The 15054-nt window shown below is 41.3% G+C and overlaps 1 protein-coding gene across 2 annotated transcripts; it reads left to right on the plus strand.

Annotated features, from left to right (window-relative positions):
* Window positions 1–13643, plus strand: LOC147022275 (uncharacterized). 2 transcript variants are annotated; one of them, XM_085892999.1, is made up of 2 exons: window positions 1–150; window positions 10596–13643. In XM_085892999.1, exon 2 carries the CDS (start codon window positions 10623–10625, stop codon window positions 11784–11786), a length of 1164 nt encoding a protein of 387 aa, XP_085749125.1. In that variant the 5' UTR covers window positions 1–150; window positions 10596–10622; the 3' UTR covers window positions 11787–13643. The 2 variants fall into 2 exon arrangements, with proteins under 2 accessions (XP_085749125.1, XP_085749126.1); XM_085893000.1 differs by lacking the exon at window positions 1–150 and adding an exon at window positions 6455–7275.
* Window positions 13644–15054: the final 1411 nt, after the last annotated feature.

Below are 15054 nucleotides of genomic sequence, written 5' to 3' on the forward strand. Positions count from 1 at the left end.
CCACTGCAGGAAATCCATGACCTGTATGGGAAATATAAAAGCCCCAATGTAGATCGGATAGGCACACGGCGGCACAAAACTTACAGCAGTTTTGGCAAGCAATCATCTTGGATGCCATGAAGCACTCACAAAGGAAATCCAAAGCAAACTGTAAGTGATGATTGTTTACTGTTTACATCACAATCGACTGGTTCATCCAAAGTAGAATATCGTTCAGAAATATCGAAGCATAGCCATCACCTGCTGTGGATGTTGATAGATATTTCATGATATTGATACGGTACATATAATGGAACGATGGTGCATGTGTGTATGTACGTTTCATCGACTCCTTCTAGAGGATTTGACCGAGGAAGCTGAAACTGTAAGCGATTAATGAGGGTACCCTGAAGGCCTGAGGCCTGTGCAAGTTTCATTTAATTCAAGTTTTGAAGAAAAAAAAATTCTGGCCTTATCTTGGCATTTTCTTCCTTTTCGGTGAGAGGGAGGTGGGTGTGATGAAATTGGAATTATCCGTGCTATATAACCACGATGAATTACATACCAGCAAATACCACCTGTCGCTTCACTGGATACTAAAAGAGGGATGTGGGAAGGGTGGGGGGGGGGGGGGGGGAGGGAGATGGGGAAAGATAGTGGTGCACTTTATTTGGAGCAGGGGGGAAGCTCGGAGGGGGGGGAGAGAAAGAGGGGTTGGAGAGAAAAATAGAGTGAAACTTGAGGGGGGGTGGGAGAGGAGGAGTTAGCAAAGAGAATGTTATGTTATGTTATGCTTTATGACCACACATGCACACACACATGCACGCACATCTCCATACAGGCACTTCACTATTTATATCTTCTATACCTTTCTGGAAGATATCATTTAAATCGAACTTCAAAATCCCATTGACGTCATGCATTCAAGGGGGAACAAAATTGAGTGGAAATTTTTCAGAATAAATGAATTGAAATATGAACTAACATTGTTATTTGCACTTCTTCTTGGTAATGGAGTTGGTGTTGAGGGTGTTGGTGCTGTAGGTTCATCAACTCGAGGCCTTTCAACCTTCTGGAAGAAGCTAAAGAAAGTCTTCTGCACGACTTTCTTGTTTTTAATCAACGAGCATTGCTTTGTAGCCAATGAAAACATTTTCCAATTCTCTCTCAAACTCATCGTTCAATTGGCCCGTTGCTTTACCCAATCTAATCATCCTGTTGTGTGAATCGTTCTTTTAATTGGATCTTTAATTTAATTTATTTTTCCTTCCTAAATCCAGGGATTAATCCACAGACAACCCAACCGCAGGCACCACGTCCACTGCAAGTGCCACTGGAGCCTTTGTGTCGATCAACTCAATGAAGTTACATTTTAGGCACATTCCTTAATCTTTTCTTCACTCAATATAATTGTCCGAACAGTAGAAAAAGTTTTGTTTAATGGTTTGGCAATTTCACATTTTCTTGTGTAAATATGGGGAAGGAGGGAACACAGGAATATGGGGATGGAGGGAACTTAAATTAAACATGCTTAGTTATAAGAATCACTCACTAATTTCTGAAATCTTTCAGATTTCACTACAGATTTCAACACTTATTTAGTCCACGTGCTCTGATCCTCAAATCTGACGACATATTTCTTTTATATATTTTAACTAGTCTGTGAGAGGCTATCGTGGAAAATCGCATCATATAATGCAAAAGATCACTCTAAGCTCCGAATATGAAAACTATCGCACCTAAAAAAGCGATGTACAGGCAGTCCTCGTCCTACATCAGGGTTCCGTTCCAGGACTTTTACCTAAGTCAGTTTGTGCGCAAGTCAAATTTCATTGAGTAAAATCTGAAAGAAAGAAGAAAAAGATTAGGTAATTGATTGAACATTTACATGTACAGTACATAGTAGGGGAAAAAAGAAAGCAGAAAGGCAGAGGAGGGAGGCCGAAGGACGGGACTACTCCCCAAACATTGATTGATGCATCTAGAACCTCTGAAGGAGACGTAAAAGGGCATAGAAAGACCGAGAGATTCGGACCTTTGCAGCTTGAGAGGGTTACAGACTCTGCTCGGGGCTCGATTGATTATTATTACTATTATTATTATTACTAGTGCGGGCGTGTACATGCGGGCCCGTATGTGCGGGCCCGTACGTGCGTGCCCGTACATGCGTGGCAGTACGTGCGTTGCCGTACGTGTAAAAAAAAAAATTGTGACGTCAATGATCACATCATCGCACCGTGTCCTGTCATTGGTTCGGTGAATAAATGGCCATAACTTGGGAATCACTTGTCTGATTAATAACAAACCTTGAAAAGGCACATACTCAGGTCCCCAGTAATATACCTGGCAAGTTTCACTTAGATCGGACCAGTAGTTGTCGAGAAACAGTAGTCGCAGACACACACACTCAAAGACACACAGCGATTGCTGGAATTATAGATAGACTAGTGCAGGCCCGTACGTGCGTGCCCGTACGTGTGCGCCCATACGTGTGTGGTCGTGCGTGCAAAAAAAAAACATTTTAAACCACGTGCCAGAAACAACAACCACACAGGCCGTTCCTTCGCTCTCCCGTGCCCGTACGTGCAAAATAAATAAATAAATATATTACTTTCAAACCATGCGCCAGAAACAACCGCACAGGCCGTTCCTTCGCTCTCACATACTCATACGTGCGTGCCCGTACGTGCGTAATCCCGTACATCCATCACAAATTTTGTAGTTTGCTTTTGTAGTGCATGCCCATACACCCATCACAGATTTTGCAACCAACAGATTTTGAAGGATCTGATGGATGACATACCTTGAGCCATTGCAGTGCCTGCTCTTCTGGTCGAAGTTTCGTAGCAGTATGATCACCATGCATAATAGCAGCATGCAAAAAGAAAAGAAAAAAATTTGGTACGTCAATCGTGATGTCATAGCACCGTGTCCTGTCATTGGTTTGGTAAATAAATGGCCATAACTTGGGAACCACTTGTCCGATTAATAGCGAACGCAGTGAGCTTCATACTTAACGCGTGCACAAGAGAATAGGAAACAACAACAACAACAACAACACAATACCCCAGGCGATTTGGAATCCGTGTCGTTGGCTATGACCCTTTTGCTTCCAGTTGTTTTTAAACGCTCTGCGGTGTAATATGGAATAGGCAAAGCCAAGAAGCGAACTTAGAATTCTTCTTGGATTTGCTTCTGACTTTACCTATTACCTCAACATTACCTTCACAACGACAACTACACCGCCTAGAACAGGATCTCATCTAAAAAAATTAATATTACCTCAACATTACCTTCACAACGACAACTACACCGCCGAGAACAGGATCTCATCTAAAAAAATTAATATTACCTCAACATTACCTTCACAACGACAACTACACCGCCGAGAACAGGATCTCATCTAAAAAAATTAATATTACCTCAACATTACCTTCACAACGACAACTACACCGCCGAGAACAGGATCTCATCTAAAAAAAAAAAAAAATTACCTCAATATTACCTTCACAACGACAACTACACCGCCGAGAACAGGATCTCATCTAAAAAAAAAAAATTACCTCAACATTGCCTTCACAACGACAACTACACCGCCGAGAACAGGATCTCATCTAAAAAAAAAAAAAAATTACCTCAACATTACTTTCACAACGACAACTACACCGCCTAGAACAGGATCTCATCTAAAAAAAAAAAATACGAGAAGCGAACGTAGTATTCTTACATTCGCTTGTGACTTTACCTCTCACTTGTTCACAACTGTATATGCAATTTCCGGTTACTTCGGCCTGGATTCGGGATCAGTGATAAAATCATGTAAATCACAATTAAAAAAAATATATATATTTAATATAATATATTTAAATATAATATAATAAATATAATATAATAAATATAATATATATATATATATATATATATATATATATATATATATATATATATATATATGTATATATACATACACATATACAGGGTGTCCCAAAAGTCACCTCGGGATTTAGAAATAAAATAACATTTCTGTTTTTCAATAATTTGTTATTATTTTATTTTCAGAATTTAGAATAACATTTGGAAATTACCCATAGAAAAATTCACAACTGAACAAAGAGGCAAAATCGTGGAATTTTATTTTAAATTTCATCGATCAATTATTGTCACCCAAAGAGCATGGACACCGAATAATTTCATGAAATTCAGAAATTTCATGGCCATCACATTCTCCTGATTTGACACCTCCCGATTATTTTATTTGGGGTTACGTAAAGGAGCGTAGATACATCAATAAGCCCCATACAATTACTTCAGCACCTCAAGGACAACATCTGTGCAGAAATTCGAGGGCGGAAGCCAGAGTTATTGTCCGCTGTTATGGAAAATGCTGTCGAAAGAGCCCATCTCTGTGAAACCGAAAATGGAGGATATTGAAGCTGCATAATTTTTCATAAATAAAGCACGTTTATCTCCATTTTGTAAATTTTCATTTGGTAAAAAAATAATCATAAATTATTTAAAAAACAGAAATTTCATTTAATTTCTAAATCCCGAGGTGACTTTTGGGACACCCTGTATATATGTATGTATGTATATATAGACATATATATATATATATATATATATATATATATATATATATATATATATATATATATATATATGTATATATACAAGGTCCGTCGAAAAAGTAACAGGACTGAGCCTGCTGTGTGCCACTTACACAACTTGAATGAACAGGTTGCGTCAGTCTTTCGCAACATTCCAGCAATATATAGGGTGTCCCAAAAAAATACAACTTTTGAAAATGCTTCATTTGATCCTAAAAAAGCAGTAATTTTGTCACTAATGCTTCATTTCTTGTTGCAGAGACCCTGAAGTTTATTTTGATTCCAAGCAAGTGCCAGAAAAATGCCAAGACTGACTGTAGAACAACGGACGAAAATTGTTGAACTTTGGCACCAGACAAAAAGTGTCATACAGGTGCAACATCTTTACTGGAGACATTTCGGTATCCACTTGCTCCATGCACCAAACTTTCGGACAATAAAGTGCACCATCGCAAAGTTTACCCATGTGGGAACCATCTGTGACCTTCACAAGGGTTACAGTGGTCGGAAGAGGACAGGTCGTAGTGAAGAAAATGTGGAAATGGTGAGACAGGCGGTCGTTCAGAGTTCAAAAAAATCGATTCCATGACTTTCTGCCAAGACAAACATTCATAAGAGCACCGTTCAGAGGATCCTTCGCCAAGACATTCATGCCTTTCCATACAAAATTCAAACGGAAACCGTGCTTACTGATCAACAGAAATGCAAATGACTAGACTTTGCAAATTGTTTCTCAGGAAAGTTGGAGGAAGATGCAGACTTCCTCAAAAAACTTCACATGATGGACGAATGCCATGCTCACTTGTCCGGGGAGGTAAACAAGCAAAACTTTTGGTACTGGGGAACTGAAAATCCTGGTAATGCATCAACTGAACTGGTGCCTCGATCTGTTCTCAAAGTCACCATGTGGGTGGCGGTTGGTTGGTATGGGATAATTGGTCCATACTTCTTCGAAGATGACCAGGAACGCACTTGCACGGTAAACCAGAGGAACTATCGCGAAATGATTCAGGAATTCTATCTGCCTGAGCTACGTACTCAGGCCCTTAGGAGAAACAACCTGATCCAGATGAGAACCCAGTGGTTCCAGCTGGATGGGGCACCGCCCCATACAGCCAGGGAAACAAGGCGTTTTCTCAACCAACATTTTGAAGGCCGCTTTATCTCCCTCTACGAATACGTTGAATGGCCAAGGTATTCCCCTGACCTTACTCCTCCAGACTTCTTCTTGTGGGGGTATCTCAAGGACAAGATCTATGGAAACCCTAGGTCGCAGACTCTTGATCAGCTGAAGGAAAACATCCACTGAGAAATCCAGAACATTCCTCAGGAAACGTTTCCCAAAGTGATGGAGAACATGACAACGCGTTTGCAGGCAGTATTCGGCCAACGTGGAGCCTACGTCGAACATGTGATCCAAACGAAAACGATGATTCTATACCAAAATTTAAATTTTGGTGGCAATTTTGACATTGGTACAATAAACTTCAACCTTTCAGCTTTCTATCCAGCCATATATATTTTTAAAAATATATATGTTATGACCATCCTCTTTGCAGATGAAAAGTTGTATATTTTTGGGGGCACCCTGTATATGATTGGTGATGGTTGACTGCACTCATTGTGTGATTTTTTTGGAGGTCTTGCTTTACATGTTGTCTTGTCTGAGTCGTCGTGCTTTGAGTCGTGAGCAGAGAGCCAATCTTAAGCTTCTTGCCAAGCTTGGCAAAACACCTTCCGAATCCTTCGCAATGCTGCAGCAAGTCTACAGGGAAGAAGCGATGTCAAGTACACGTGCATTTGAATGGCACAAGAGGTTCAAAGAGGGACGGGGGTAGTTTGAAGACGATCCACAGTCTGGAAGACTTTCAACGATTAGAATGGCGGACAACATCGAGCGTGTGAAGCAGATGGTGCACACAGCTCATCGACTCAGGGTGTGGATGATTGCTGAGGAACTTTCCATCAACAAGGACACTGTCTGGAGCATCATCACTGAAAATCTCGAAATGCGCAAGGTGTGCGCAAAGATGGTCCCCAAGCTGTTGTCCGAGGAACAGAAAGAGCAAAGAGTCCCTGTCTGTCAAGACATTATCGAGCGCCTCGAGGACGAACCAGACCTGCTTGAGAGAGTCATTACTGGCGATGAATCATGGATATTCGAATGCGAACCCGAGACCAAATGGCAGAGCCATCAGTGGAAAAGTCCGGCATCACCAAGACCAAACAAAGCAAGGATGTCGACGTCGAAGGTCAAGGTGATGCTCATCGCGTTTTTTGACATCAAGGGCATTGTCCACTTCGAGTTTCTACCACAGGGTCAAACAGTGAATCAATACGTGTACAAGGAGATCCACTGGCACCTCATGAGATCAGTCCGCGACGAGAGGAGAAATCTGTGGGAGAACAATGCCTTTGTGCTCCACCATAACAATGCCCTGGCTCACAGTGCTCTGAGCATCCGCCATTTTCTGGCGGAGAGGAATGTGCCAACTCTGGAGCAACCCCCGTATTCGCCAGACTTGGCTCCTTGTGATTTTTTCCTATTCCCCAAGCTCAAGGGTGTGATCAAGGGGTCCCGATTTTCTGATATGGAGGCCATCAAAAGGGTCGTGACAACGGAGCTCCGGAGGATTCCAGAAGAAGCCTTCTGGGGGTGCATCGAAGCGTGGAAGAAGAGGATGGACAAGTGTGTGAGACAAGATGGAAACTATTTTGAAGGGGACAAAATGTGATTTCAATATATTTTTTGGAATAAAATTTCTGTGAAGTCAGTCCCGTTACTTTTTAGACGGACCTCGTATATATATATATATATATATATATATATATATATATATATATATATATATATATATATATATATATATATATATATATATATATATATATATATATATATATATATATATATATATATATATATATATATTCAGTGAACACTGGTTTTTTGCATTGGACAAGATTCCGCAATCAAGGGGTGCCTGTCCTCCCATATTCATGTCACACATTTAATATCCAGAACGATTTGAGAGCCACACTATTCTAGTTCTATGTGAACTAATCACCAACTTGCCTGATCATGTTCGAACTTTTGGCTTCATTACTTCATATATTATTCCAATTTGTGAGCATTAATTTGGACTTTCACCGAATTATACACGATTATGCTCATAAAATGCATTGCAATAAATAAAGCAAAGAAAATCAGAACAACTTTAGTGGAAATGGTGAATGCTTTTATTTAACTGAGGTTGTGTGATAATTCAACCATATATAAATGGAAGACATGTACAAACACGATTATGAATGCAAAAATAACATGAAATATTGACAACAGCATCAAAATGTTTGTCATAAATACATGTGTATAAAATTATAAATGAAGATTAGATGCACATTTGTTGATCAATACAGAAATTACTTTTCTGCAAATACATGAAGGGATAATCAAGAATGCATGATATTGAGATATGTTTAAAATGTCAAAGTTACCAATGTGCTTACAAGCATCCTGTGGTTCGGATACATGAAAGCTACCAGACTGATTCACATTTAATTTCTAGTGCAAAAGAGACTATAAACTCACATAATCTTTCCAAAGAGGACATTTTATGTAAAACCTCGAAAAACCAGCATTGTTTGGAACTACGAAATCACCGATGCTTGAACACTTTTTAGTCCAGCAGATATGTTACGAGTACTGGCTTCCGATTTGTTAATAATGCCATCAGTATAAATCTTACCCCGATACTTTAATCTAATGGAAAAGAACATGTGTAGTATTTTATTAACCAGCTGGCCCTCATGATTTATCTCACCGATAGCCAAAGGATTGCATATGCTACCTGAACAAAGATGGGACTTGTATTCAGGTGAATCCACCTTTGTGTTGTGACTTTTATTTTAAGGAGCACATTACTACTGGATATGGGCTTGTGTGTTGCCTTGATGTTTATGGTGGTGGGCTTGGGATCCTGAGTTCAAATCCCACTCGGCTGTTGAATTAATACCAGGTGGGGTTGTCTCTGCCTGTCATCCTTCTGAGGTCGGCAAAATGAGTGCCAGCGTGCTGGTATCCTGTGTTGGAGTGGCGACCCGTCTAGCATTGTGCCCAATAGCCAAGGAGACTGCTTTGGCAGCACCAACACTCTGTTTAGAGTATGGTCCCGATGGATGGACTTGTTCACAACCACTTTACGGAATATTTGTTCACAAATCTTTACAAGTTTGAATACCTCAATTGAAGCGAAATACAGACCACCTCTATCCTTGACAGCCACTAACCTCGCAAATTCATGTGGACCCTCACTATAGCTATGCTCAAAGGATACACCAGAAAGTCCTACCAGTAGACCAACACATTCTGCACAGGACAGATTACTGACTAAACTCCTAACAATATTGCCTGAAATGTAGTAGATCAAAATCATGTTGACAACTTGACAACCAAAAACATGGCGGCGAGTGTCCAGGATGGTGTGAGGTCGCGTGACCTACTTAGCACTCCAGCTGATGTGTTACCTCCATGCTCGGACATCTTCTTTCAGTGTTTAGTATGACCAGGCATATCTTAAGCACCATTTCAGCCACACTATTACATAAAAACCAGAGGTGATACAAATACAGCACTTACCTCAATCTTCTTAGGAAACAATCATTTCTTCAATTGTGTTCGTCTTTTGTTTTTATTGCCGTTTTCAGTATCACGAGGCTCTATATATGTCATATCCCTCAACACCGGCTGGAGCAAACAAGCACGGGGGACTTTATATTGTTAGACCTCTTTCTTTTATAAATTTTAACAACGATTTGGAGAGTCGCTGGTGCTTTTAGCTCAATCGGCACAGTGTGTCTGGTACACCTGACCAGCTGATTCCCATCTCTCAGGCAGAGTGGAAGAGGCACGATCTGGGTTCTCTTTACCAAGGGTATTGTGTGAACATATTCCAAATCTTGGGGAACCTGAGACCGCTCACAGAACCTTATAGGGTGACACCCTATCCGAGGTAATATGATTTTAGAGCACAATTCCCGAGTCTGAGCCTGCAGAGGATTGTGTTGTCTCTTCGGGAGAGTCGAGGAAATGAGACAGAGGATTCAACCAAATGATGCACCTTTCAGCACCATCTCCCTGTGTTGGAGGTCTCCCACTGAAATGGCAATTTTTGTTTGTGTGACTCCTAACCTGGGTTTCAGATAAGAGAGTTCTGATGGGCCCAGAGAGGGATTTGGGTTTCAAATTCGGAATTGAGTGTCCAATCGTGTTTCCAAGGCGTGGCATGTTTGAATGGGGGTGAATCAAAATGATGGCTCAGACCCCTGTGAGGAAAAGTTGACCTGACCATGGGTAAACTTTTCATTAATGTAAGCCGTTAATTATCTTCAAAAGAGGTGTTTACATTTACCCAAACACCCAATTTTCATTCATACATACCCTTGGAGTTCTCTTATCGTATGCATGCAAAATTTGGGGTCATACGCTTCACGGTTTTGGACTTTTGGAGGAAACACACTGACACACTGACACACTGACACACTGACACACTGACACACTGACACACACACACACACACACACACACACACACACACACACACACACACTTATTATTATTATAGATATAGATATATGCACATAAGAAGTACATGTTTTCGCTTCATATATGAAACCCAGGTTATGTTTATTTTTTGAGCAATTGAGGCAGTGGTCTTTTGCATCTACACCGTCCAAATAAAGGAATGTGTTAGAAGAAAGTGTTGCATGCCCACAAGATTATTTGATTGCCCACAGGGTGGGTACTCTACCAGTTGTTATAATTACCGGTTTAAATGCAATGAAATGCGAGCGACTTATTTATTTATATCACGATGCACATTGTGTGTGTCAAAACGTTTGAAAGAAAACGTGTGCATGTCATGACATCGCTTGAGAGACAGGAATTGTTCGATACTTTTGGTTGAGCTCATGCAACTCTTCTTTCTTTTGTCCTCCCCCAACCCCTCACAGATACTCATCATTAAGACAACCTTCATTATGATTGGAATTACTTCCTCGTATGTAGAGCTTCACAATTATACAGCTCTCAGCAGTGCAGGTGTTACTTCTGATTATGGCAGCAATTTCAGCCAAAGTATCCATTGTGGACTGACCAACATCACTTCTGGTAATTATCAGAATGCCCTTATACTCTTTTCCATATATGCCTGCTTGATTTTCCCAATTGGACTGCTGGGAAATGTTTTTATCATTTATACATCTTGTAAGAGATCAGCATTTGACAAGAAATATCCTCTGAGCCTGGTGTTCATGAGTCTTGCATCAGCAGACTTGCTCCTTGTCATGTTTTCCTTCGGGAGGATCGTCACTGTCACCTCACCAGAGCTGTGGTGTTTCCGAGAGGCTGCCTGCCTCACGCTCGTTGCGTTCTTCAACATCGGCTACCTTGCCGGGGCCAATAACCTCATCATCATTATGTTACACTCTCTCATCAAGCGGCCCCAGAATCCCTCTTGTGGGTTTCATCGCTTCACGACTAGGCCCAGGCTTCATGTAGTACTAGCCTGGACTGTTGCTACATTTTGGGCCATTATCATCATGTGTGCCCAGAGCACGGTTCGTGAGGCTGACAAACAACGAGATATACCTTGCAGCCTTGATCCAGCATTTTCACCTGTGAAGGGAGACCTTGTCAAGCTCTTTGTGGGCTTTTTCACTCCTATAATTTTCATAGGAGTCGTTATCTACATCTGGACGTCACATCATTCATCTCCAGCAGAGGATGGCAGCAATCGACGGAGTGAAGAGACTTGTCCTGAGAAGTACAAAAACTTCAAGGGTCCAAGTGCAAAACTTATCCTCATCTTCATAGTTTCAACAATAGGTCGACTTGTTTATAACGTCTCACTCATTTTACTTATAATTGAGAAAAGAAAGCATCCCGTGAAGGTTTTACTGATGAAACCTGATCATGCCCTGTTTTCTGATATGAGCCAAATTTTCCTTTTCTCTGCAAGTTGCCTATCTTCAGTTATTTGCTTGTTGCATCATGGCCCGTATACTGAGGCATTGTTAGTTGCCCGACGCTGGATCACTAGGTCCTGCAGAACTATCACAAGTAACCAGGTTACACAGCCAGTGATTGAGGTTACCATTAGGGAGCCTGACACCTTTTCATTGAACTCTACAATCAGCAACTAACAAATAAGATTCACAAATAAAACATGGCTGCTGTTCAAGCAACATGATCAATGCAAAACCATTGAAACAGGTATCAACTAGAAATAAGTTATTTTGCTGGTTAGTACCATGATTTATCATTACCGAAATGCTCAGCAAGTGAAACATGCTTGACTAGATGAAAACTAGAGGATGTTGAAACTGTATTATTAACTAGAGAGTTCATAAACACATTCATCAGCACTGTATTGACAAACAAGGACATGGGTGGGGTGAAAGAGCGGAAAATTTGATTGGTCGTGATGAGGGAAAATGCTGTAATTTTGGGCCAAGTACTGAAAAACGGAAAGTTTTTGAAAGTGTCAAAAATGTGATTTGTGTTCTACGGTGTCCAGGTATACAATTTAATTGAAATAAAATAAAGATTTTAAAGGTTGTACCAAAAAATTCCGGAAGTTTACCGCCGTTGATGCAGCGTCTTCCACACCATCTTATCGAACATGTTGCATTAGTTATTTGTGCTTGTTGTTTGTGTCCTTTATGACGTCCTTGAAAACATTAAGTTTCCTGTTTGGAATTATTTTCAATTTTGTTTGACTGCCAGACAGGCAGACAGTAAAAAAAAAAAGATTTCACTCCTCTCTGCGCATATGCGATCAGGACTAATTCAGAGCCAACGTACTGGTAAACTACAGGTTTGTTTTCTGATTCGTGTTCAAAATATAACATTTAATTTATACTAAGTTGTTCCTCAATCATAAACTGAAGTTTGTAGACAGAAAGGCAGACAGACAGACAAAAGTGAACCAACCAATTGCTTAACCTCACGTATTGCTTCGCATGTGCAGGGTTTTTGTACAATGCAAGGAAAACACTGACAAAGTAATTTAGAACTTGTACTCTTTTAAACAGTACTTTGTACTCACTTTGGAGGTGTCGAGCCTGGGTTCGAATCCCAACCCAGCTATAAACTGTTATCATGGTGTTTTGCAGGCAAGGTGATTCATCAATGTGTGTGTCATCCCTCGGATGAATGTAAAACTGGGGGTCCTGCTGGCTGGCATTTGGTGGTGGACATTAAGGATCATTGGGTATCCTCTGTGAAGAGTAGGCAAGCTACCACTAGCACCCTGGTTAAATTCCAAATTCCTGCCCTGGCTGCTGGGAAGGAAATGGCACCCTGCCCAGCATAACCTGTGCAAACAAACTGCTTGGACAGAACCAACAATCTGTAAAGAGTATGGTTCTTATTCTGATGTACCACACTCCGTCACGGAGTGTCGGTGCTGCTGAAGTTGTTTCTTGGCAATGGTTATACTGGGTGGTTTGCCATTGCCTTCCCAGTAGTCAGAGGTGGAATTTGTAATTTGGCGAGTGCCGGCGATAGCTTGCCAACTCTATGCAAAGGACACCGTGAGACCTTAAACGTCCACCAACTAATTCCGGCAGACGGGATGTCCAGTTTAACGTTCATCCGAGGGAAGGAACACGCATTGATGAACCAATCAACCTGCCTGTGAATCGCCAGGATGGCAGTTGAAAGCTGGGTTGAGAATCAAACCCAGGTTAGATGGCTTACGAGTAAGTGTGCATACCTCTCGGGTCTTGGCCATCCTGCCAGCCCGAGAGTTTGGTACCTCGCATCTAATCTCAATTTATTTCAGATGTCATTAAAACATTATATTGATTACATCATATTATTTGTTTTCCTCTGAACACAGAGATCATGATGCTCTGATCACCAAGTTTAATTCCCCGATCCTGTGTTGATTTATCCATTTTTATAACGATGTAAAGTACATCCCTTGTGCTCCATGTGATAAAATAGACATGCTTCTCTTGGGCCTGAGATCACGATTAAACATACAAACTCAAGAACAGCAATAAGTTTTATTTTTCTTCTTCTTCTTCTTCTTCTTCTTCTTCTACTTCTTCTTCTTCTTCTTCTTCTTCTTCTTCTTCTTCACACAATGATGAATCACCATGCCGGTGAAACACCAGGATGACAGTTTATAGCTGGGTCGGGATTCGAACCCAGGCTAGGGAGCTCAGAGGTGAGCATGCGTAGTTCGAAGTCTTGGTCATCCTGTCAACCCACACAGCAAGTATTCACAAGGAAATTCGACACAGGTGGAGGCCCTTCAGCCCATCATGCCTGTACCACGTCAACACCACATCAAGTTATCAACACAAGATCAAAATAAGAAAATGAAAAAAAAAATTCGATTTAATAAAGTGTTTTTTGTGGGGTTTTTTGGTAGTTTTTTGTAGTTTTATTTTTGTTTCCTTCTTTTCAGGGGAGGGGGCATGGGCTTGGGTAAAAAAAAAAACACACAACACCCCTTGACGAGACCCCAACCAACACTGTACACATGTTCACAATCACCCATCAATACTGAAACTACCTAAAAGTCCTGCCAACCTCCCTTTTCCCCTCTATCTCCAATACTTCCAGGTACCTATCTAACTTCCAATTTAAATTGTAAAAACTAGAGAGTTTATAGTACACCTTACCGCATGGTCTTGCCTTAACGGACAAGGGAAGGTCTTTAAACGTCTTGCTTTGCATTTTGCACTGAACAAACAGTGCAAGGCGCCACCACATTTGTCTAAATGCTGAATCTCACAGTTACTCTGCCCTGAGGGCATGAGACAGTGTGAATATTTTGTCCAACGACTGCTGAACGAAGGTTTTTTTTGAAAGTGGCAAGAAGGCGATTTGTGTTCTACAATGTTCAAGTACATAATTAAATTGAAATAAAACAAAGATCTTAAAGTTTGTGGAAAAAAACCCAACTCTTTTTGGAAGAGGGAGGAGTGGTATTTAAGCCCGGGGTGGGTATTGGATTGAAGCATTGGAGGGAGGAATGGGATTGTGGACCTGGAGGGAGGAATGGGATTGCAACCCTGGTGGAAGGAGTGGGATTGTGGACCTGCAGGGAGGAGTGGGATTGAAACCCTGGAGTGGGAGTGGGATTAAAGCCCTGGAGGGAGGAGTGGGGTTGAAGCCCTGGAGGGTGGAGTGGGATTGAAGCCCAGGAGGGAGGAGTGGGAATGAAGCACTGGAGGGAGGAGTGGGATTGTAGACCTGGAGGGAGGAATGGGATTGCAACCCTGGAGGAAGGAGTGGGATTGTGGACCTGCAGGGAGGAGTGGGATTGAAACCCTGGAGGGGGGAGTGGGTTTGAGGCCCTAGAGGGTTGAGCAAATATTAATCTACCTGAGCAAATATTTAATCAAACAATAATGTGCGGTGCGACCATTATCGGAGTTGAGCAGGTGAAGCTGC

Source organism: Eptatretus burgeri, chromosome 8, assembly GCF_056783735.1.
Source record: "Eptatretus burgeri isolate ZD-2024b chromosome 8, Ebu_testis_v1, whole genome shotgun sequence".
In the NCBI taxonomy this organism is placed as follows: domain Eukaryota; kingdom Metazoa; phylum Chordata; class Myxini; order Myxiniformes; family Myxinidae; genus Eptatretus; species Eptatretus burgeri.